The 25,948-nt window shown below is 40.0% G+C and overlaps 1 protein-coding gene across 1 annotated transcript in view; it reads right to left on the bottom strand.

Moving 5' to 3' along the window:
• Positions 1-2,999: 2,999 nt before the first annotated feature.
• galnt9 (polypeptide N-acetylgalactosaminyltransferase 9) overlaps positions 3,000-25,948 on the bottom strand; it is a 103,672-nt gene continuing 80,723 nt past the window's right edge. Inside the window, exons 7-11 of the mRNA XM_085474433.1 lie at positions 17,908-18,093; positions 16,391-16,528; positions 12,548-12,643; positions 4,147-4,314; positions 3,000-4,026 (exon numbers count right to left, since the gene is read on the bottom strand). Of these exons, the coding sequence (XP_085330559.1) occupies positions 3,880-4,026; positions 4,147-4,314; positions 12,548-12,643; positions 16,391-16,528; positions 17,908-18,093 (735 nt within the window). The 3' untranslated portion in view covers positions 3,000-3,879. The remainder of the gene's footprint in view (positions 4,027-4,146; positions 4,315-12,547; positions 12,644-16,390; positions 16,529-17,907; positions 18,094-25,948) is intronic.

Below are 25,948 nucleotides of genomic sequence, written 5' to 3'. Positions count from 1 at the left end.
AAAAAAATAAAAATGTTGGCCATTTCAGCTCCTTTTTCTTTAAGATTGTCCTACCTTAAACTTCCTAACTGACTCTCACTTGGTCTAACTAACCCAATGCCACTATGCTCTTCCTCTTCAAAGTCATGAAACTGAACTGTAATTTCTTAAATGTATCCATGCAACAATGAAAAAGAATAGAATCTGAAATATGAGTGTGGAGGGCACAAAAGTAAACAACAACATTTTACAGCAGGATGTCTCTTTTCTGCAAATGTTATGCTCATTATCTGCTTATTATTTCTACCAACAATGGATTTTTCTCTATACATTCATGTTAAAAGACATACATGCAGGAAATACACTGACACACAGACCACAAACATGCTGTCAGGAAATACCAACTGCAATGTAGAACTAAAATATTATTTCCTTTAGTGATAGTGTGTCTTTACACTGTCGGTTCTTTGTACACTTACAACAAAATGGCTTTAATACTGAGAAAGGCAGCTTTATGAGAATATGTTGATACTTTTTTTAAACAAGAAAACAGGCAGTTTTTTGTGTAAGAAAAAAAACTCTGTTCTTTCCACATTAAGTAGTCATGCTCCTGCTGCTTTAGTTAAGTGGATAAAATGAAATTATAGTAGACACGGGCAGTTTGCTGTACTATAGCAAGTCAAACACAGTTTTAATCTTGCTCGAAGACATAAAATCTGTCTGCTTGCCCTCAAACTCCAATTTAGACACAGTCAGGGGTTGAACAACCAAAACTGGCACTCAAGTACTTCTTGAGTCCATGATCATTCTAATCCATATGAGTTATTATGATGATAAACATGACTGAAATCTATTGTGCTGCAAATAACAAATTAAATCACTTTTATTCTCACATCACATGTGCAGGTACACTGGTACATGCGAGTGAAATTCTTGTGTGCGAGCTTCACAAGCAACAGAGTTGTGCAAAATACAATAACATAAGAACAAGGAAAATATAAGAATGGCTAAATCTGAGAATTATATGAATAAATATATGTACAATATAAGAGTGTATGCACATTACTGAATGTGTGTGTGTGTATATATATATACATATTTTACAAATTTAATAGAATAAACAATAAAATAAAATATACAGAGGTTGGTAGTTGGATATTGTGCAAAACAAGTGGCATTAATGTACAGTGTGGAGTGCATAATGTTGAAGTTCTGGTAAGTGAAGGTGAGGTGTCTATGACGTGTTCAGCAGTCTGATGGCCTGATGGAAAAAGCTGTCTCTCAGTCTGCTGGTTCGGGACCAGATGCTGCAGAACCTCCTTCCCGATTGAAGTAGTCTGAACAGTTTATGGCTGGGGTGACTGGAGTCCTTGATGATCCTCCCGGCTTTCCTCAGGCTCGCTTCCTGTAGATGTCCTGGAGGGAAGAAAGCTCACCTCCAATTATCTGTTCAGAACACCGCACTACTCTCTGGAGAGAGTAGTTGCCGTACCAGGTGGTGATGCATCCAGTGAGGATGCTCTCAATGGCACAGCGATAGAAGGTCCTGAGGATGCGGGGGCTCATGCAGAATCTTTTCAGTCTCCTGAGAAAGAAGAGGCGCTGCTGACACCAGTGGGTCAGGGCGCTGACCTCCTCCCTGTAGGCCGTCTCATCAGCTTTGGTGATAAGACCCACCACTGTACCGTCGTCCGCAAACTTCACAATGATGTTGGAGTTGCTACACCAGTCTGCATGTCAGTCTATCCTTTGGGAAGATACCGAATCACTGAGTGTGAATGTTTCTGACTGTTAGCTAGAAAGCACTTAGAAATAGTAAAAAGGTGGGCTGCTTGGGTGAACAAGACATGCGTATAACTGTTTGAGTGCTCAACCCAACTCTACTCAAAGAAGGAAAGCTCTTTATAAGGACTAGTGCAATTACTATTTTCATCATTATGTTGCCTAGCAACACCTACCAATTAGCTAAAGTAACCTATTTTATTTGTGCACCTGTAATGCCTTAAAAAAGCATGTAGCATTTTAATCTTGTGACGATGAGATGAGATGAGATGAAATGAGACATTTATCCCGAGGGAAATTCTTCTGTCATACACACGCTCAAAGCAGCAAGAATTTTTGATATCTTGAAATTGTGATGTTTACAGTATGGATATAGCATTATATTACATAATTTGCCACATCAACTTATGAAGTCAAATTTGGTGAAATAACAGTATAAAATTCATGCATTTTTGTCAGGTACATGTTACTGACAATAATATGTGTGCCAAGTTTAGTTGCAGAAGTCCCGATTGTGTAGAGTACAAAGACAGACTGTATTATAGCAGCTTCGGTGAACATAAAAGTTGCAGTGTTACTTCTATCCCCATCTTTGCTCTTGCGGTATTCTCGAAAAGATTGCAATTCAGGATCCTTTGACTACCATGTCTCCTTCAAGTATACTTTAGATTTTAGCAGCAAACTGTTGATGTTTTTTTTTTCAAACAAAATCAATAGATATCCTGTATATGTGTTTTACAGAGAACCCTGTAAAACACCATCTATTTGTTACAAGCTACTTTACTGGCGTCGAGGCCATATAAACGCCAACCTCATATAACTGGAAGCTGTGCGAGAGCAGTGCTGGTGGAGTCAAGGTATTATAGCATGTTCTGATAGAAACACAGTAAAAACATTTGAAAAGAGACCAGCAGGGTCACCTGTCACCTTTTTGCTTACATCGGAGAAAAATGGTAAAGAGGTTACCTTCTGGGCACAATCACTGGAAGGCTCTCTGTGCTCTCTGAACACCAACTATCCTGTGAGTCATGTGAAGCAATTGCATTTCACAAGGCTAGAGACCCGATGGTGGCTTGAGGTGGTTGTAAGAGCGGGCACAACAAAAGACGTGATTTTGCAGCCGTTGATTGCTTCAAGCCTTCCAATATATAGTAGTAACAAACAAAAAAGTATCAACAGGAAGCCAAAGTTGACACCAGTTTCATAAAGCGCTGGGAAAAAAAACATCAAAGAGGTGATTTGTCATAAAAATGATTTTATTATCCTAATTTATTATCGGATTACGGATATCAATTTTCCACTGTTTTTTCCCTTTACAATATATTACTATCATTACTGTTTTATACATTGTTTTATATATTAATAACTTTCAAATAATTTTGTACATGCTTTTGGGACTGACATTCCCTGGTCAGATGAAGAAAAATGAGACAAAAAGGCACGTGATTGCTCGTGTCCACAGTGAGCAATACAGTCCAAAGAAACAAAGAACCGTCGTGGTTTATGTGAGTGCAGTTGAAATGTCCCCCGATCTAATGATGGGCAGCCCCTTTGAAGCCTATTACATGTCTTGCCAGGGCAGCACATTAAGTCCAAAGCAATTTTCCATATCACAGCCCAAAATAATCACTTTCATGTGGCAACTGACAGCAATTATATCTTCTGATTTGCTCCGATTCACTCAGGGAAAAAAAAAAAAAAAGAAATCACACACCCACGCTTTCTCATCTCCAAAGAGCTGATACTTTTACAGTAGAAACAATATAATTACTAGAACGTTGAACCACCTTCAGGGGCTGCACTCAGATGACTTGCTCTATACATGTACAGCTGTAGCTGAATATCAGATGTGGGCCATTTCAAACGGTGCAGCCTGCCATAAGGTCTGGTATGAATGTGCAGCTCAGTGGAACACACAGATTGATCATATTCTTCTTTAAAACTCAGTATAGGAAAGCTCTGTGGCCTGAGGGAGACCCAGTGTACTGTGTAGTCTGTGGTGTGAAATACCACACACCAGCACCACCGGCGCTCTGATCTCTCTGAACTGTCCACAGTTTAAGATCTAACTGTGACTTGAAACGCTGCCCAAACTGTCTCAGAGGTCTTTCTCTGGTTTCAGTGCCTGGGATGCTTAATCCAGTTTCGTATCATCCACTTCTGACCAGAGCATCTCTGGACCACAAGGCGAAGGCCAAAGTTGGCGTCTTTGGACATTTCTACCTCCAAGCATCGGCCACTGTCCCTGCTGATGATCGGCCCATTCTGCAATGAAAACACAGACAAAAATAACGGCAAATTTTTAAAGTGCTTTTAAGGAAAAAACAGACTGCATGCACACGTCCAATCATCACTTTTAAATCCGTTTACACGTTTTCTTCTTACCTGTGTAAAGTCCCAAAGCCTCTGGGAAATCCTCGACACCGCATCGCATTTTTTCAGACTGGGAGTGCGCCCTCTGCCATCATCAATGAGGCATTTTGTATCAGGCAGGAAGGTGGTGGACCCCAGGGGACCAAGCTGGAGAAGCCCCTCCGTAGAGTACCGAGCCAGCTGCAAGCCAAAGGGAATCAAATGTGTTACACTACCTAAATTAAAGAGCGCAGTGGAAAACACAGCTTTATAAAAAGCAAACACTTGACTTTTTAGAGGGCATCGGTGGAAAGCGCAAGATGGAAATGTGCTTCATTGAATGTGATTGAATGTGATTTGCAGTAATGTGCTTTACCTATTCTGCTCTACAAAAGCAGACAGGCAGAAATTACAGAAGCAGAAAGGAGAAAATGGGTTTAAGGCTTGATTGGCAGATTGTGTTTTTCCTTCACTGTTATCTGAGTCATCTGCACCGGTTCTGTCTGGAGCATATGTTTGAAACCCTTAGCCTAATGTGCAATTCACTTGTATTTTTATTTTTTATTCCTATTTATTCTATTTATCCCCTTTGTATATTTTATTTATATTTGTCTCTGTATTTATATATGTGTGTGTGTGTGTGTGTGTGTGTGTGTGTGTGTGTGTGTGTGTGTGTGTGTGTATATATATATATAACAGTTCTGTAACTGTAACTTTTGGAAGTCGAATTTCCCAGAGGAACCCACCCGAGGGATTAATAAAGTTCTATCTTATCTTATCTTATCTTATCTTATCTTAATGTTTGGGGCACATAATACCACATACCTCCACGACTGCATCTTTCCCACTTTATCATCCCAATTAATTACAAAGTGCCCTGAATTATATATACAGCAACTTTAGGATAATTTTCTCTAAATTGAAAGGTGACATGTACTGCCTCTCAGCTTTCTTTGTAAGTAATTTACAGCCTGTCTTTTATGTAATCAAAGTACAAATTGAGAGAGAGCATGTTGGGTAGGCACGATGACACAATAGTAATTTTGGAAAATAATAATAATGGGAAATTAATAGAAGTCGAATGAACTGCCAAGGTCATTTTTGGGACTCTGAACTCTGGCGTATTTTAAAGGAGCTTGGAAAGAAAAGCGTCTGGACTTCTTTAAGTTACTTGAAGACGTTTCACCTCTCCTGTGGAGGTGGCTCTTCTGTGTTGTGCCATGCGCTTGTGAAATGGCTGTTTGGTCTCTCCACTGTAGAGATCTGGGCATTCCAATGTTCACATTTTGGACAGAGAGGACAGATGGTTTGAAAGAGGAGTGAAAGAAGCATCTATGTCCACTGTGAGCGACCATCTTTGAACAGAGGCGGGGTTTACGACACCAACTCTCTGCCATCTATAATCAAGTTTTGAGATCCCTCCCAGACGCCTTAACGCCCACTCACATCCTGGGCCATCTGACCTCAGGAATTCGCATGATAAGGTGGGGCCAGGTTTCACAATGAGCTCACCCGAAACTCTGGCTGATTGGGACCCACACCCAGTTTCCCACCTTGGCTCAGGCGACTAGAGGATCATCAAGGGGTCCTTTTGTCCCTCTGCGGGGGGTCACTCCCACTAGGTTTATATCTGGGACTCTCCACCATTTGACCTTAGAACTGAAGAAGCTTCTCGGATGAGAGGTGAAACGTCTTCAAGCAACTTAAAGAAGTCCAGACGCTTTTCTTTGCAAGCTCCTTTGACTACGATGACCTGGATGACTGAGAACCTTCACAGACATTCTGGCGTATTTTCTTTTCTTTCAGTTTTGATTATAATCTTTTGATATTTAGAATTCTTAGTTAATAGTTTTGTATTCTTGTTTCTGTTATTATTGAATCTTCATGTTTTAGTTTACTCCAAGCTTCCCCAGCATCTGTTTGAGTCGTGTCAAGCCTTCATTTCTGTCAGTGTTTAGTTTCTTCCTGCTTTATTTTGATAGTCACATGCCTTGTTTTACTTCCTCTAGTTGTTGTTTTACTTAGTTTCAGGTGTGTCTCGTCACCCTCCTGTGTCCACTGTGGACTTTAGGATTCTGCAGATTGTAGACCAGCTGAAATAAAAGGCAGGCTTTAAGTTGTTCTGTATTTAGTCTGTATTTAGGCACTATTCCTGCAACCCTTGGCATGAACAGAACTAAATTCAAGTCATAATATCAACACAGACAGTTTAATAGTTACTTTAAATGAATTGTAATCAACCACAAACTAATTAAATAGCCACCGTAAAGCATTTAAAGCTCTCTCGCTATGATGCTACACTATACTGATTGATTTGTCGTATAGAAGCTGCTGCAGTTTCTGGAATTTAGATTTTCGCACTGTTCCAGTTGTTAATTGCTAATAAGCTTTGTATTTCATATACTAAAATAGGCTCAAGTTACTTTGCATTGAAGCCACAGTGCAGCTTATTTATGGTACAGTTTCTCTTAACAACCAAAATGTGATCCCTCATTGTGTAATCCGGTGCATGAAAGCCTCTGTCGTGATACGTCTCTATTACGCAAGGATACAGTAGAGATAACATTCATAATTTATGGGAATGATCCTCTCTGAAAAATGAGACCCCAAAGCTAGGGAGGTCTTCACTATGACGGCCAAGCTGCTTTGGCTACCCTAAATCGTCAAAATGCACGATCTGTCAGAGTAGGTAGTAACATGTTAAGTACTTTATATAACTTACTGTATTTATGTAACTTCCTGGAAGAATCGGTGTAATAACAGGAATCAAGATTTCTGAAAAACGTATTTCTTTATTTTACTTTATTCATGTGAAAATAACCCACAGCTGTTCTACCAATGTGATTTCAATTATTCATTATTTTATTTAAGATCAGCTGTTCTAATGGTCGGACTTAAAAAATCACATAAAAAAAATAAAAAAAACCTTAAAACACATGTACTGTTATAAAACTGCAAATGGACTGGTTCTTATATAACACTTTTCTACTCTAAGCATTCTCACAAGCGCTCCTTTTTCTATGCTTTTTCAACATAAGTGCATTAAATCTATAACTCATACACATTCATACGCTGATGGATGAATCAGAGAGCAGTTTGGGATTAGTATCTTGCCCAAGAATATTCAGACTTGAACAGCCAGGAATCGAACCTCCAACCTTCCGATTAGTAGATGAGCTGCTTACCTGTAAAATGAATCCCATAAAGACTAAAATTCTAAACCTGGTAATGCTTTTGTAGCATTTTGCTTTGTATTAAAGTGTTTTACTCAATAAATTTTAACCTTGAAATGTTTGCAGCACATGTTTGTCTGAGTGGTGATTTTATAGAGCATGGATGGAGAAACTAGAAATGCACATGCTGCCTCTATGGGTGATTGTTCATGTGAGAGGGGAGATCCATGTGGATTTTAATCCAATCTTCTGTCATAAAGAGGCACTCAGAACAAACAGGAAAACAATAAAGCACCATATCTTGGTTCACTTGAAGTCTACTGGAGCTGGCTGAGCTGATCACTGCAATACATATTTCATCAGCATCCTAGTAAAATATGCATCCAAATATGTGTATGGAACTCTCATTGTACATGTCACATGCACATTTGAAACGTATTATTATTTATTTCTTTGAAACTCAACAATGGGAGACACAGTTTAATGACCTTTAGGCAGAGGTCATTATTACAGATGGTCTTATTAAGAATTTTCTGTAGACCTCTTGGGTCTTTCAAGGTTTTAATGCTCTAAACTGATTTAATAAAGGTGTAAACTATGACTTGGCACAAGACAAACTCCATATAATCCCCACTAATACCTGTTTACAGCTTAGTCTGGCAGCGTTTTATATGCTAATTCATTTAAAATGAGTCCATAACAAATAATTAACGTGAGGAAATGATTCTGCCAAGCCAATTAACCTGTGGCTCATGCAGCAACATTACACACTCCATTGCGTTTCTGCAATCACCAGAGTTTTGCAGAACATTTTTTGGAGGTCATGCTAATAGCAAGTCTTCTTTGTTACGGTGATAGTGCAACCGTGGAGCAACTTCCTTGCTGCACCACAAAGTCATACCACAGTTTGTCTTGTGGCCAAGCCTTGAAACAGAGCGTGTGATTTTGTTAACATACACCAAAATCCTATTAAAATGTGCTGGTGAAACACTGAGAAACCCTTTAAAATAGATAATTTAAAAAGGTCACGTCAACTCTGTCTGTTGTACTGCATGAAAAGCTTCTCTTTAAGTTCATTACCTTCCTGTAGCCATCTGAAGACAGCAGGACAGATATTTTGATAAATCTGCAGCCTCTTATCAGAGAAGTGTATCGTTATTACACACAGCTGTCCACTCTGTTTCTTTTTATTAAATCACATGCAAATAATACTGAGCCACTATTAAATGAAACAGGCACATCACTACGCACACAAGCCTGCCGATAGCTTCATACTCTGCCTGTGTTTGTGAGAGAAGCCAGATTACCGGAGGATCGTGATACAGCAAAGAAAGCAATCCCAAAATTTTATCAGTGGACAATAAAATATTGCATCATTTGCTTTATGAAGGTAGATGTGCGCACACGCTAGTAATGTAATGGGGCCGGCTCTGTGCCTCCACCACCATCCTTTCACTGCTTTGCACTGCTGAACAAATGTGAGACATTATCCATGAGTTAGATTTCCTCAGGGAGAGCGTGCACACGCTCACTTCTCTGAAGCACAGCGAGAAGTCATTCTGATCAATTCTAGTTTTTTTTTTATATCTTAAAAGAAGAAATTCTATAAATGACAAAACTGAATACAGCTGGCTCAAAATAATGTCAGTCATCAGTGTAATCTAATGATGCAAAGAAATCAAATTCATTTCCATTTGTTTATTTCCCCCTGGGGAGCAGGATTAAGAGTTGATCGAGCTTTGCATTACTGACACCATGGAGCTCTTTGCAGGAGAGGCCAGTGAGGTGGTTTGCATCACCAAAAACGAGAGCAGTTTGCAGGAAAGTTGGGAAATGTTTGAAAAATGATGCATGGGTAGCTTTTGCATGCATATCTTGAGAACTGGATTTGGTTTCACTGAGAAGAAAATAAGCACAAAAACAGGACAAGGGCCTCCCACCCACAGCATCATTTGTTCTGGTATCTATTCAAGTAAAGGTTGTGCTGAGAAGATGCTTTCTCTTTTTTTCCCCCAGCAGCATCCTCCTGCATATTCATATAATTGTTTCCTGGGAGTGCCCCAGTTTTCCAGTGTTTCCTTCAAATCCTGACCACATTTAAAATGAGTTTCGGATTTAATTTAATACCAAACTCCCAAGAGCTGCATGTTCTCCTCTCTTACCGTTAAAGAAAAATAAATCGCAGCATATTTAATCACATTCTGAAAAATTCTTCACTTTTCGTGTGTTTAAATCTAACTGCAGACATACTGTATGTCAGCACTATAAGTGATTATGTTGACTGATCTTTTCACATTAAAATTAGTGCTTGCACATCATCTGTTTGCATGTTCATGTCATCTCATACTCCCCAGCTTCAACACTCTGTTTGGAACCTGCATGGGGTTCAAGAGCTGGTTAAGAGGACAGGAGGCAACATGCTGCCTTCTTATGGTTCATTCATTTTAAATGACTGCTGCACATGGATCACTGCTTATATCATGTATACGTGTACAGTGTACATTATAGCAAAAAAGTTTCAGTCTGTCGGGAGGCAGCAGTTCATTCCTGAATTCACTGTGCAGCATAACAACAACCGCCAAAATACAGCAGAATCAGAAAGATCTGTTCAGCAACAAGAAGAGAAACAGTCCTGCAACAGATGGCACGGGCCCCACAGAGCCCTGATCTCAACATTATGGAGTCTATCTGGGATGAAGAGACCAAAGCAACTGAAGTTGTCTCAGTATCCAAAAGAACTGCTGCAAATTCTCCAACCCAGCTGCAAAACCAGAGTACTTGAGTGCCATGACAAAGTTCATGCATGTTTATCAGCAACAATAAAGGCAAGTGATGCTCACAGTACATATGAATTAAACTGAGATGAGCAACATTTAAGGCATAACTGCATTAACGTGGCAAATCTCCGTTAACGAGTTACTGCTGATCGCCCTGTGCGTGGGGCTGCACAGTGTCAATGCGTTAGCGCGGTTAGCTCGTTAACGCGCTGACAGGGGATTTCTAAAAATCACCCCGTAGTTCTTCAGCTAAGACACCTGAGTTAGAAAACAGAAACACTGCAGTCGTCTTTACACGCGTGGGCAGTAACGAACGCACATGTCTTATGTCTTATGTCTGTGTGTGTGTGTGTGTAAAAATAACAACGTCACTCAGAGCAACGGGTTATTTCCCCTTTTCTACATCTGTTCTCTAAAAACAGGAAGTGATTTAGTAGCTGAATAAGTTCGTCACAAAAGTTATTAGGTGAAAAGTCACATAGACATGTAGATTGCCTAGTGATCAACAAAAAGCACATTTCATGAAGCTGATCAATTTATATGAAAACAAAAATCCCTTGACACGCGCTGATGCTGTCCAGCGTCGTCCAGCACTAATGTATGTATAGATAGATAGATATAAAATCCAAAGCCATCAATAAAGCGTATTAAGCTGTGATGCTGCTTTCATTTCAAGATGTCCAAGTGCATCCATTACCTCATAGGTTTCTCTTCAGCATAAAGATGTTTAGTAGCCTAACTGCTGCACATTCCTTTTATATATACAAATCCCTAAAAGGTGGATGTTGCTGCTCTAAAATTCACCACGTGGAGTCTTGAACTGAGCATTTTGGCTTTTGTCATTAAATTAGCAAAAAGAAAAAAATCTGATAAACTGAAAGACTTGCTCATACAGTAGCAACTTATCAAATACAGGGTAGCCATGCCCTAAAGCATACCCTACTTTATTGCCTATGTTGCTGTAAATGGGACCATAATTCACACAATGAGCACTGGGCTGTATCTAAGGGGTGAGGGACTTGAAAGTAGTAGGTTATTTTGATAACCTCATTAGGAAAAACCTTTCTTTTGGTGTAATAAATAAAGTAAGGAGCACGGTCATTTTCTCACTGACAATCCAATCTGTCTTCCTTTTCAACGAGAAGAGCCACCACTGCTGGCTATTAGATGGTATGTAGAGTTTGTAATTATTTGTTTTAGGGCTTTTTTTCGTTGCTTTTAAATAATGACAGCATCAGATAGACCGAGGGGTGGAATGCTATATATCTATCCATAGCATATAGTCACACCCACACAGGTTAAGTATCACATATTAAGGCCAATCTTGATTATATAACTCTACCACTGTTACTTTTAAACTTTCATTGTTGTAGATAGCAACATGTTTAGCATTTGGCACGCTAACTGCCTGACTGCAGAAACTGACAATGATTGTTTAATTGTTGCTTAATAAGATGAACAGAGTGCCACTTATGACAGCAACAAGCTAGTCACATTGATTGGTTGTTAGGCTGTTATTATTAGTAAGCATGCTGTTAACTGATGATGTTGGCAAACTTCAGACAGTATACTGATTACAGTTTGCTACAGAGGGCTGTGCTAAGCCTTTCTGGTGTATCTACTGAATCCAGATATTTTTGGACCGAGCAGGTCATTGCATTAACACTGACGCCAGTAGGAATAGCACTCCTATGCAGATAAAGTCAAGAAATATTTTCAGGTCGAGTCACAGAGATTGAGAAGCTGTAGTTCATGTGGGTGCTGAATTTGAAGCTGAGACACCTTCAAGTCATGTTACATGGTAGGGGTGGAAGATTTTTGAAGATTTATTCTGGCTGCAAGAGCAAATGATAGGTCGAAACATCATTTAGAGTGAACAGGTTCTGAGAGAATACTTGAAATATTTGCAGTGTCCAAACATAACTTAATCTGTAAAAAGTGAGAACACCATGTGGTGAGTATTGGTCTTTCAAACTAGCATTAAGTTCACAGGATGCTAGTTTTCCCTCTATGTGTATTCTGTGTTAGACCTCAATTTAATTTAACCATGAGAATATTTGTAGTATATGCATCCTGCATTGCTTAAAAACCCGTAGAGGGATGTGTGTGGTGGTCTATATTAATCAGTGAGTACCAATGGGAAGAACACATTTCTATTTATAGCATGTCTGTGCCTCACACTTACTATGTAAAACCTGACTTGGATGCTACATTGCCTAAAGAGGAGACTAATTGCACCACATCATCTTTAGGTTTAGTGTTAAAACGCAGAATGTGTTGATTTAAAAAAAAATCTGCTAAAGAATTTTCTGTAGGTTTCTGTATGTTTACCTTTTGCAAAGACGCCCAATTTACAGACTTAAATGAGTAAGAATCAATACAATGCACTGACAAACAGTTTAATTAATGGCATTACTGACTGTTGAATATCTGTATCGAAGACAGCAGTCAAAATAAACAGGAAATAGAGAAAGATCTGCTGACCTGGGAGGACATGCCGTGGCAGGGGTACAGGATGGCTTTATCATCGTCCTCAGAACCCTGGTCCAGGCAGTAGCCACTGGCCTTGCTGTTTCTCACCTGCAAGAAAAACAAAAAAGATGATGTTTCTATGAAGCTGCTGAAAGCTCCAGTATTTTACATATCCAATATTCTTAAAAACAACCAAACAAACAGCTTGTTTCAAATATTCTCCATTTGAACATTTGAATGTTAGGTGCAAGAGCAAACACAAAAAAGTACATAAGCATCTGAGGAACTGGAGAACCACACAAGTTTATTCGATTCTATATTCTATTTGAGTCTATTTGATTCTAATGGCAGTGTACCCTCAACAATAGGAACGTGTTATATGTATACGGTTAGCATGGTGCCAGATAATTTTACCATCTCCTACACTCTGGGCCCTCTGTATTTAAATACAGCAGAAGTCTCAATGAAACTATTCTCATTTACATATTTTATATGTGTGTTGAGTGTCTGTTGTCTGAAAATTGGAAAAGTATGAAACACTGACTGAAATTAAGCTTGCAACACTTTTCCATTGCACGGAAAGTCCAGATGTAATTCTTGGAAATGTCTTTTGACAAAATTACCATATACATAAGTTAAAGTTTGCCATGATTTTGGCTGTATTTAGATGAAAAATTATTAGTTTGAGTGAAGTCTGGAAGGGAAATTTTTTCTCTCTCTCTGATTAATTCACATCAGCTAGTGGAGAAAGTTTGCCTGCAGGTCTTTCTGGTTGAATGCAGTCTTTTCTTTTCTAGTTTTTGAGTTTGCACTTGCAGTTTGACTAGCTTTAAGGAACAAAACTACTTGTTTAAGTTATGAAAAAGTATGCAGTTTGTTTAAAATATGTCATTTTGTCATATGTCAAAGCTCTGAACTTGATCTAAATGCCTATGCTCCTATATTTGTGGGACTATTCATGACATTTCAATTCAACTGTATTTGTATATAACCAAATAACAACAACAGTCAACTCAAGCTGCTTTACATTTTAAGGTAAAGACCCTACAATAATAAAAAATAATCCCCAAAAATAAGATGACCCCTATGAGCAAGCGCTTGGCGACAGTGGGAAGGAAAAACTCCCCTTTAATGGGAAGAAAGAACCAAGCTCAGGAAGGGGCTGGAGTGATGGGAGTAAGACAAAAGGACAAAAGTGCAAACGTATCAAGTACATAAGGTGTTAAGTACCACAAGGTATATTTTTTTAAATCAGGAATTTAAAAACATATTTGAGAAGATATTTCCCCCTAAAAAATAGATTAATAGCTTAACTCCATACTCCACCTCCACCCACCAGTGGGGTGCACCTCACAATTTGCGAACCACTGGTGTATGTGAAAGGAGAAGCTGGTAGAGACAAGCTCGCTGAGTATTATTGAGCAGTTTTCTTACTGCCTCTCTTCTCAGCCTTTTCGGTCGGCTCCTGCCTTTCTTTTCCATTTTATTTACAGATTAGTGTAGGTGGGATTTAATTCTCCTTTAGGCACAATCTATGCAGTGAAGAAGAGAGGCAAAGGGGTGCGAGCACTGCAGATAGTACAGTACAAATGCTCAACAAGACATTAGTAATGGCAGCTTTCTGGGACACATTTTAATTTGTCTGTTGGGCGGTTATTGTTACACAACTAATTTTACTCTTGACATGTTTTAGTGTCAATCTAGAAAAAAAGTCTAACAGAAAGTGACTAAACCAGGGAAAAGACTTCTTTAGCATTGATTTTAATGAGAAAACAGCCAAAGAGGATCCCTGTGAGCTGAGAAAACGGGGTAAATATGAATATTTTGTACAAAATGTTACCACATGAAAATGGCCCAATATTATATAATTTAATAAATTACCGGTTTCACATTTGGTTCAAACGAAAATAATAGTATCAGAGCAGCCTTTCAAAACCTATTATTATTTATTATCTAAGAAGGTAGATAATAGTCTCTTGAATGTGAGCCACCATTTAATTCCTCTGTGCATGTCACAATACCTCTGTGATACTAGATCCACTGTGGTTTGTTCACACAGCAGGCTGTATTTTCTCAAAGCGATGATTGAGCTTTGATAGATATTATCGGGACACGACCAGCCCCAGTTCAGTCTCCCCCCTGTCCTCCAGACCTGCAGATGATGCACTGAGCATGAGGCCCATGTTTGGTGTGATTTGAATGAGTAAGGCTTCATTTCCAGGTTGCGACATGTCTATCATGTAGTTTTGTCAGGGAGGGTTCCACTCGGCTGGTCTGGTCAGCATGGCCGAGCGCGGTGCTGATGCTCGGTGACAGATGAGGCTCACTTCTGCTCTGCTGGCTGTGTGGCTAGACAAGGTAAATGTTACCCAGCTTGTCGACAGATCTGAAATAGTGCCACTTAAGTTAATGCCACTCTGAGGAATCCATCTGGGTGCCAGAGCCAAAACAGGCAGCAGAGGGAACAAAAGGGGGAGTAAATTCATAGGGCTTTGATGAATTGTGAATTCTGATATGCAGCATATTGATTAGGCTGTTCTTTTGTTCCCACCTATTTGCCAGTCCATCTGTCTGTGAGTGGGATTTAGCAAAAACCAGGCCAGATTTGGTAAAAAAAAAAAAAGGGGAAAAAAAGGTTTTAATAATTCAGTCAGACCAGCAGCTTGTGAACAGGCATGCCAGACAACACCCTAGGCTGTTAAGGGGGCCCCCAACAGTTGTCCTCAGTTGGAAACCTCCCCTAGGGCATACGAAAAATCCCATCAGTTCCAGAATGGGAGTGTGTCGCATTGCTTTAATGAGCATTGTTGTGACGTGATGTTTGCAGTTACTACTTTGTAATTTAAACCCATACATAGATGAATATTGCATTATTTATGGTTGACTAATAAATGATTATGATATTTGATCTATTAGCCTTTGGCAGTGATCTGCGCTTTTTCCCAATGCCCTTCTAGTTTTCCAGGTGTCCATTGCTGAAATTGATATGAGGTAAACAATGCGTCTCAGCGAACCTCCAAATAGTGTCTGAGTCAGGAGTGTGTTCAATTCTTCAACCTGTTATAATCCTGTTGTCTTCCCCCCACTGTGCTGAGTGCATAGCCAAGCCCAATCAAATTAAAATGGAAAACTAATAAAGTATTTGATTAAAACTCATTATGAGGAGCTGGTACAAATCCTGTGTGGTGATGTTGCAATTCCTTAGCAATATCATACCTTAGACTAGCTACACTCAAATCGTTTGTTTTTTTCTAAGATGTACCACTCCATCACATTAAAGGTCATCATCACATGTCACAAAACATCCTAATAATTCACTCCTTTATTTCTGTGATTTATTTGTAGGATCAGCCTCCCTGCCTCAGCTTTCACATCCTCTGCAAACTCCAGTGGTGTGAAAAAGTGTTTGCCCCCTTCCTGATTTCCAAGTGTTGTGAATATTTGGCACCCTCACATGTTTCAGATCCTCAAAGTGAAAAATGCACAATTCTGTTTTTAAATGTTGATTTCACTGATTAAGGGAGAAAAGTTGTCCAAACCTACCTGGTCCCGTGTGTAAAAGTAAGTGCCCCTCTTGTTTAATCATGAATTATCTGTGATTAACCCCTGTTTTTGTTTAGTTTCACTAAACATACTCAGGCTTGATTACTGGCAGACCAAAGGAGACCAAGGAAAAAAATAAAACCAGGCACGTCTCACATTTGCCAAAATACATCACGATGATCCCCAAGACATCTGGGAAAATTGTATCTGGACCGACGAGGCAAAAGTTGAATTCTTTGGAAGGTGTTTGTCCCCTGATGATATGGCAAAATCAGTGTTTACTTTCAACCATTTGCTTAATGTCTTCCTCACCTCGCCATATGTGATGGTGTTGTTATAGATTCGCATCTCTGGGTAGACATGATCAAGGTACCAGCGGAAACTCCGACATTGCAGCCTTTTCCTTAAGGCCAAGCGCTCCGAGACATCCCCGAAATCAACCCCAGGGTTCTGTCAACAAATGGTACAAAACAAAGACAAACACGCATGAAAAAAGCCTCTTAGCCAGCAGGCATTTTAATTATTAGAGTGAAAGCTGCTTGAGAAATGGAATATGCGAGAGTGTCGAGGTGCTGAAAAGAAAAGACCAACCTTTTAGTTAAGAGCTGGATAGATGCACCTGTCATGAAGGACCTTCATTGTTCTTTCATTACACGTGATTCAAACTCTAATCAGCTGCTTAATTATGAGCCCTCACGGCCATGCCGGCATTACGGAGGTGGCTTCCTAGATTGATTGGGGGAATGCCTAATAGCTGCACTACCTGGCACTGAGGCTTGATTCAGACGCATGCACACACACATGCAGCCATCTACTCTTCAGTCAGTTCGCCCCCATCTGTGTTGGAATCCACAGTCAGCTGCTGAACGTGCTTCCAACATCTGTTAATAATAAATTCTAGATGGAAATATCCACTTTTTGTAGCAACCATAAAGCGACACTAAAAAATGCATTCAATTTCAGTGAGATGTTGTTTGGTGTTTGGACTTGGAGCCGGCCGCTCTGGTGAATCATAAAGCCTTCCCCCACCAAGGTAATTGTGCTCTCAGCAGATACCTTAGACAATAACGAAAATCAGTGATTGTGTATAGGGGGAGGCTGGGAGGAGAGGGAGGGGGGTAGATGGAATAATCGTAGTTAGGCCTTTCTACTGTACACAAAATAACTCTGCGCCACAGGACAGCCGAGGTAATAACATGCCATGCCACTGTGCTTGTAATTACACTCAAGAAGGGATGTGGTCTGATTGACTACTTTGTCAAAGGTGCTGCCACCCCCAGCTCCCACATTTCGACTCAACATTTCCAGGCGGCATGCAGGCATCAGCAGCGTGCCACACCAGTGTGTGACGAGCCCACATCCTGTAATTATTTTGTTAGGGATGTCAGTGAGCTGTGCTGGACGGCTTTCTTGAGGCCTTCACTGCTGTCCTTCACTGACTATCATCTCATTCTGCATGGCTGAAGAGGCAATTAGGATTCAATATTAAACTCTTTATTAATGAAAATAGCTGTTTATTATTAGACTCTTGAAAGCAATTAAATGAAACTGATACGTATGAAACTAGACTGATTGGAAATGAGGCTAATCTCCTTCACTTGATGTACCTCTCTCATCTGTTTGGAAAGAGCATCTACTGCTTTCTGCCTGTGCTCTGCTGCCAGTGTGAAGGTCAAACGGGATGAAATCTGAATTTTGAATTTCTATTGACTAGCGTCTCCAGAGGCCTGGTTGCATGTCTGAATGAGAAAGTGTGACAGGAGGAGACGGGGCAAAAGAGAGCTCGTGGATTTCAATGAGGGTGTAATCTAAGACAGAGAAAAACTTACATTCATGGGAATGTTCCAGGCCATGTAGACGTGGGATTTGTATTCGTCCATCCACACCTCAGCGGCTCGCAGGGCATTGCGCTTGGCGTAGTAATCTATGTCATTGTTGTAGGGTTTTTTGGTGCGCTCGATATGGGCCACTCTGGCGCACGGGAGGACTTCCATGCTCCCACCACACTGCCACACCTACACAGCAGAAAGAAAGAGTTCAGATCAACAGCTACACAGCTCCCGCCTAATGTAGAGGCCAATCAAACTACAGGCATTGAGGTTTAAGGATAATTAATTTAATTTATACAAAAAATACTGGTTTGCTGGTTATTACAACTTGGTTTTGAATGTAGAGCTGGCTATTATCCCTTATTCCCTTGCTCATAGTAGATGTCTATATAATCTGATGTCTTTTTGGAAATACAGGAATCCTTCCTCACTGGCTTTATAAAACTCAGATTCTACTAGAGAAAGGTATATTTTGTATGTAGTATTGAACAGAACTGAATTCCACTTCAGAGCAAAAATATTCATTAAAATATGAAGTCAAATGTTGAAAAGCCACATGCAAACAGCCTTGGCAGAAGCACAAATGAGGACTCAAATAAATGCATTTGATTTTTTTTAATGACTTCTCATAGTGGAGTGAACAAGGTCAAACAGGCATCTTCATTAATTTGTCCATGGTATCATGGTCATACTTGAGCTTGCTGCAATTTATCTCCATCAGCGAACTGCTTGAAAAATATAATGCATCGACACAGAAATCTGCTGCACATTTAGGGTCACAATCTTTATCCACCATTCAAAGCGACAGAGTGCTGCATAGGTTTTCATTATTAAAGAGGAAAAACATACTTGCAATTAGTTTACAGCTATGTTATGTCCTTCTTCTTGTTTCTAACATAGCACACGTGTTCTCAAAGATGCATTTAGTTGTTACATTATTACATATTTATTTATATTATTTGCTGAAGTGAGCGACAAAATGAGGGACAAATGGATTTGTAAGCCTATGGCTCATATTGTAGATACAGTCTTCATAGAGGTACCTATGAGAACTGGAGAACTCTGATGCCACGGAGTGCTGTGCATATGACACTGAAAAAGAGGGATATACTGCTTGAAGCCAGGCAGTGAAAAATGCCTTCTTTAAAAGCATCAATCACAGCTCAGAAAACTGATTGATTGCAGACTGTGTGATGTTGTGACCCTCGACTGACATACTCAATGGAAAGCTACAGTGGCAGGCAGTCACATGGGAGTAATGCACCCATTTCTTTCAGTGCCAGAAAAGATTTGAATTTTAAAACTCTCTGCAAAAACACATCCATATCTTCAAATCTCTGCCATGGTGTTACAAAGTGCCTGAGCAATTTCTCATGCCGTATCACTGGAAGGCCACAGCATATGGTATGTCCTTCCAGCCGTACAAAATATCACCGCCTCCACCACCCACAGTCTCTTAATGACAATTGCCACAAAGCGTAACAGATGTTCTCATTCATTAACTTCTCTATGACCCCAAAACGATACCCCCTGCTTGGTGTTTAAGGAACATGCTGCTGCAAAACTATTTTCTCAATTAAGTGCAGATCTGGGATGATACCCGTTTTCTGCACATCATGCTTATTGAATGTCATGTGAAAAGATGTGAATAAATACAGCGTCTGTTTTTGGTCATTTTCAAAATAATGATATATGATTCAAACTCTTGATCTGTATTTCCTTCCATGATTCTTATTGTAAGACTAAAAGAGTACTACTGAACTCTGAAGGCACTTCATGATGCCATTTGGAAACCTTAAAGTGCTAAGCAAAGGCCCTTTCACCAATGAATTGAGTATATTAGTATGGTAATTTAAATATATTCAGAGATTCCTGCTCCCAGTGATTTATTATTAACAACCTGTGACCAGATGCAATCAAGAAATGTTTGAGGTGTGTAGCTGGATGTATATCTGTAGGCCAGATCATCAGTGAGTAGTGCCAAGTATTGGGGAGATATGACAGGATAGTTAGGTAAAGGACAAGTATGGATTTTTTTTGTATGAAGTTCTTAAAATATGTCTCCATTTATAAACTATCTATCAACCCCCAACCTCTATGGCAGGGGTAGGCAACTCCAGGCCTCGAGTGCCGGTGTGCTGCAGGCTTTAGATCTCACCCTGGGTCAACACACCTGAATCAAGTGATTAGTTCGTTACCAGGCCTCCGGAGAACTTCAAGACATGTTGAGGAGGTAATTTAGCAATTTGAATCATCTGGTGGATCAAGGACAGATCTAAAGCCTGCAGGACACCGGCACTCGATGCCTGGAGTTGCCTACCCCTGCTCTATGGGATGGTAGCGTCTCCCCCAACATTGTCCCCACATATTTTAATCCATCCATCCATCCATCCATCCATCCATCCATCCATCCATCCATCCATCCATCCATCCATCCATCTGTCCATTCTTCCAAACATCCATCCTTCCATCGATTCCCGCTTATTTGGGTTTGGGCCGCAGGGCCAGTAGTCTAAATAGCATAGCCCAGTCTTTACTCAACTGGCAACCTCTTCCAGCTCATCCAGGAGGATGCAGAATTGTGAGAGATACAAGCTTTCCAGCGTGTGGTGTGTCTATCCCAGGGCCTCCTACGATGAGGACAATGCCCCAAACCCCTTGCCTAGGAAGCATCCTACACAGACGGCCAAAGCACCTGAACTGGTTCCTTTCAACCCCAAAGTTAGCAGTTTTACCAATCCCTGGATTTGTTTATTAAGGGAAAAAGCATGTCTGTACAATATAATGTAAGTTACATTTTTGTTATTCTCAATAATTCTAATGAAATGTTGTTTGAATAAACCAAAGAGATGTGTCTAAACAGCTTTTTTCTTAGAAAATGTTATCCAAGCTGTGGTGTGTGGTGCATCATTTTGGGAGTAGTTTAATCCACATTGTTCCTTTGATATTCTGGCAGCAAGGCGGAACACGTGGGCTTGACTCAAAATAAACTCCTGTACAGTGTTCACTGTAATGAAGAAACATGTCACCCAGGGAAACTGCATGACTCAGTTGTTCTTTAATTGTTCAAACAACAGAGCTTAATGGCACAGGCAAAAAATATGTTTTGGGTATGAGCATTCTTTTTAGTGGGCTAAATTCATTAGTGGCTTGTGTAAATTTCAGAATAGGAAATATATGGAAAATTCTCATTTTATGAAAGAATGGATATGTCAGTTCACATTAACACTACAGGTACCCTGATGTTACACGTTGCTGTAGTGCTAAAGGGAGTCTGTGAGGTTGTGCTTAATTGTATGTTAATAAGGGCAATCACAGCATCTGTCCTCTCAGTTGCTTCAGCTGTATCAGTGGTGAAGTAGTTCGCTGGAGCTGACCTGAGCTTAAAAACCTCTATTGACTGACTGACCCCTCTTCTTCACTCCTGATGATCCACAATGACCTTGGCCTAAAAAATCCATTAGTACTTTGGAGCAGGGTTTACCTGCTTTGCTGCTGCTCATGACAAATGCTGTTTTTCTGCAACAGTCTTCACGGTTGGCGACTTTGTGTGGGTGTGAGTGCAATACCGATTTAATGGGAAGCCTTTAGTCCCTGCAGATCCCGCCCGTTGCCTTTGGAAACATAGTAAGCTCTGCGTAATGCTGTGTTTCTTTGGTTTCCTGCTCCAAATTGATTGTATGTGAGTAAAAGTATCAGTGTTTTAACCACTTATGAAGCACTCGTGGATAATTGAAAATGTGTGCAAGTGAAATTGCGGTTAGCAGCTTTCCTGGCGCTGAAAGCAAACTGCTGATCAATATTTCCTCAACCACTTGCAAGGGTCAGAAAGCTGTGTGCTAGCTAGTTGGCTAAACAGACTAAAGCTTTGTTGCATTAATTTAAACTTTTATCTTTAAGCTTCAAGTAGAGTTTCTTGTTAAAAATAATGCATTTGTTTGTCTATAAGAAGGAGGAGACAAATTATTTTTTATTTTTTAATTTCCATGTTACAAATAAATACATAAATAAATGAAATACACTGAGTACCAGCTGTTTCTCTTCTTTGCTTTAGCATGGCAACAGTAATACACTCCACCGCTCATTATTTCCCTTGTAACAGCCAGACCTTTCATCTTATCTCTATAAGCAGCTCTCATTCTAATTATATTACTGTATATTTCACAGCAGGATTTGTTGCAAATTAAAAAGCCATCTAAACTCCCACAAACTATTAAGTATGTATATAAAAAGATGCTGTTTAACATTTTTCTTTAATTATTGCAGGTGTTTCTAATTTATAGGACTGAAAAAGACGCATTTCAACAGCAGCAACAAAAAGATAGCGGTCGTGATCAAATGGACCTGCTTTACGTGTTTCAAGCATAACATTTTATGTGCTTCCTCTATGGTGAAACCTGAAAGGCTCTGGATGTTTTCTGCATGCATTTTATCTAACGTGGTTTATCTTTATTGCCAATATCATTTATCCTTAATTATTATATTCATTCGTGTTTAACATTATAATTATAATTTCTTTAATCATATCAAATCACATTATCATGGCATTACAAGTGAACGGAAAGGGAGTAATAGTTTGAAGTGACCTTTCAAGCATAGGTTTCTAATACAGTGAACTTCATTTGATCCAGGTGGACAAAGGCTGCCTCTATTTGTTTTCTGCATAATTCATTTCTATCTGGACTACAATCTTCTCAAAGTCATTTTGATCCTCCATCAATTATTTACTGCATTTGTCAGTGATGATATCTGCTTGTTAACTGCATGCTAATAAAGTTTCCTGCTTCTGAGATTTAATGGTGATAACATTTCAACAGATAAAGGTCCAACAGCTTTTTCACAAGGTGATACTTCAAATGCCAATGAGACAAGGAAATATCATTTGTAAGTCTGAAGCTAAAATAATAATGTTGTTATTTACAGGGCTAGGCCCAGGATCTTATGATTCTGGAAAGCTATTAGGGCCATGTCTTTTTTCATGATTCCAAGCTGAATAATGTTAATCTGACTGGAATCTGTCTGGATGATTTATTAATTGGATGATGATGTAGTTACACTGTAGCAAAGCTTAGACTAGGTTCAGGTCCATGCAGTGCTAAAGCCGTTTCCCTTCCCCTATAGGCTGCCTGGTTGCGTCTCACACTGTCTGGGAGCTCACCTGGTTTAGAAAGCAGCCAATATGCCAAAGGCTAGGGGCCTGGATTTGAGTCTGCTCTGGATCTTTCATTTCCTTTGTGTCATTGCCCCCACTCTCTCCCTGGTCTCCTGTTTGCTCTCTGCACCGGCCTGTCAGATAAAGCCTGAAACTCCCAGAAGTAAATTTTTAAAATTAAAAAAAAAAAAAGCCACTACCCCCCCATTCTGAGCAATACACACAAAGTCTTGGTCTTGTCTTACTTTTGCTGTCCCCGTTTGCATCCCTCATAACCACATCTATTGGCTGCTGGTTGTGCAAACAGTCTATGTAGCAGTTTGTATATTTTGGGACTTCCACTCTGTTCTCACTTCGCTGGACTGAATCAACCTCTACGATGGTTTTACAATTCTCCCTACATGTAAATGTGTACCACTGTTGAAAGTCAATTTCACTACAAAAGAGAACATCCGCTTCCAATGCCACTTTTATTCTCAATAGTTAAGACACTATGTGTTGATGTGAAAGAGCTAATCACAAGCCACTAACCACAAAGCTGCTGGTGAAGATGGGGAGGGGGGCAAGGGTACATTTCTTTCTTGATTTAGCGACGAACAACCTGATCTAAGGCAGCTGCAGGGAGTCAGCTCCGCTTGTGAGGATCATCAATGCTGATGTGACCTTTTTCAACGCATGAGAAAAACGCCGGTGATTTGGAGGGAAAACAGGTGGTGCCCAACAGATTGCTGGCTAAAACAGTACGTGTTACATTCCAGGACTGCTTATGACTCCATCCTGCTGCCTGTAGGCTCATAAACAAGGCTTTAGAAAAAGCATTCACAAAGCAAATCAGGCCAAATGGCAGATATTTTCCTCCGAAGTATAAAGACATAATAAGGATGCCTGTGCACTTCTGCTCACACAGGAAAGCATTAACACCATGCAGAGAGTGCCTCTGCTCATGACAGGGTCTCATTTTGTGTTGCTGTACTCATTTCATTATTGTTGTGCTGTATTAAGCATCTTTTTTTTAAAAAATGCACTACTCTTCTTACTAATGGAATCGCAATTTTTAATAATTTAAATAAATCAGCATACAGTAATATTCTCCACACAGACATGGATGTTTGGTTTCATGTAGTATACGGTGAAAACAGAGCTGCAAAGGGCAGCAGCATCCTGCAGTTACAGGTTACACCTTTAAATATTCACAACTGTGGAAACATAATAAAATCTAAATACCAAATAAGACTGTTTTAATCTATGACATCCCACCCACAGGTTCTCAGGACTAGATTTTTGTGAAGTCCATTTGGAGGTGACCCTTCATAAAACTGCATTCTGCATCATTAAGAGAGAGCACTTAACACAGAGTACTTTGATGTTGTGGTGATGTAATTGCTAATTTAATTTAATTGTCTCTGTACATGCTGTTAGTTAATTGCAGCTGGATCATTTGCGTGAAAAGCTCTACGAGGCTGCCGAAAACATCAGCCATAAAGAGCATAAAAGCTATTAACAGCCATAAACAGGCTTCTATCAGTGCCATTAAACAATACAGTCAATACACCAGGAAAATGCAGTGCATGGAGGCTGATGGTGGACATGTAGACAGAGTTTGGAACTGAGCACTTGCTTTAAATGGAGGCTGCGAGCTACTTCAATCAGAGAGCTCAAGCGGTGCTGTGTCATACACAATTAACATGCCTTACTCTCTTCACGTAATATGCCGAACACACCCTGAAAATTTGGCTGTTTAAGCTGTAACACTTCCCATTTCTTACCCCTTACATGGCCTGCATAGCTGACTGCTGTTTCACACACTCACCGACAACAGCATCACCCAGTAGAGGATAGCTACTCATCCCCAGTTTCCACAGTATATGCATCACATTCAGAGGGGGAGTGATGAACTTGTAGTCTGATGCCAAATTCTGCTGCTGTAATAAATCATTTCATATATTTTCATTACAAAATGCAGCAGCATCGGTGTGGCTAGATTGGTGTTTCTTTGTAAGGGACCTGATCAACATTTGTACCAGTCAGAACAGAAACTAAACATTGCGGCCAATTCAAATTCAGAGTAAGTTCCAGTGCTGCTCATTGGCATATACCCAAACCACCTGTGCCCAAGTGATTTGGCTTCAGACTACCAGGCTCAGCTGATTCCCCAAGGTTGTTTTGAGGGCTAACATATCATACGTGTTCTGCATGGCCGCTCAACCAGACCGGGTAATAGACATGTGACTTAAACAGTGTAGGCAGCAATATGCAAACCACATACAAAATGTATGGATGCTGGAAATAAAACAGGTCTTTTGATCAGCCATTTCAGTCCCTCTCGAGTCTACCAAACAGGCACGTGATTTGGGGGCTTGCTCCAAATTCCGTAGAACTTCCATACTTTTGTAGCACTCTTGTAAAGTGAGTTCGATTTTAAAAGCACTCCCCTCAAAAAGCTTTTGTTGTCTCTAGGTTTACACATCTGAGATAACCTAGATAAAGCTGAGCTTCTAAAGAGAGTGTAGATATTTGGGCTGACTTCTTTAAAAATGGGGATAACATTCATGGTTGTTTGGACACTCGAACATAATAAGAATTGTGTCACTGTGTGGAGAGAAAAAAGGAATAAAGCGAGCAAGAGAGAGAAAGTTAAAAACCCCGCTTCATTTCTCGGCTCCTCACACCTGGACGATCACCGTGTGACCCATCCAACAAGTACTTCTTCTGGAATACACTACTGCCTCTAAGCCGTTTGAAAATAGCCGCTGACTTTTCCAGAAACTGCAAAAATGACATTAGCCATCAGACTTTTTCTCCATCACTGGTCAAAATGGAGCGCAGTGCAGGGAGAGAGAGCAAGCGTGCGGCTGAGAATTCAGCCTAAGATGATGAAAGAATGTGCCG

This window comes from Copadichromis virginalis, linkage group LG12 (genome assembly GCF_057382275.1).
Source record: "Copadichromis virginalis isolate Kocher_CV1m ecotype Utaka linkage group LG12, C_Virginalis_male_GT1.1, whole genome shotgun sequence".
Taxonomy (NCBI): domain Eukaryota; kingdom Metazoa; phylum Chordata; class Actinopteri; order Cichliformes; family Cichlidae; genus Copadichromis; species Copadichromis virginalis.
Note: the sequence above shows the minus strand (reverse complement) of the source record. Positions and strands in the feature narration are given on the sequence as shown.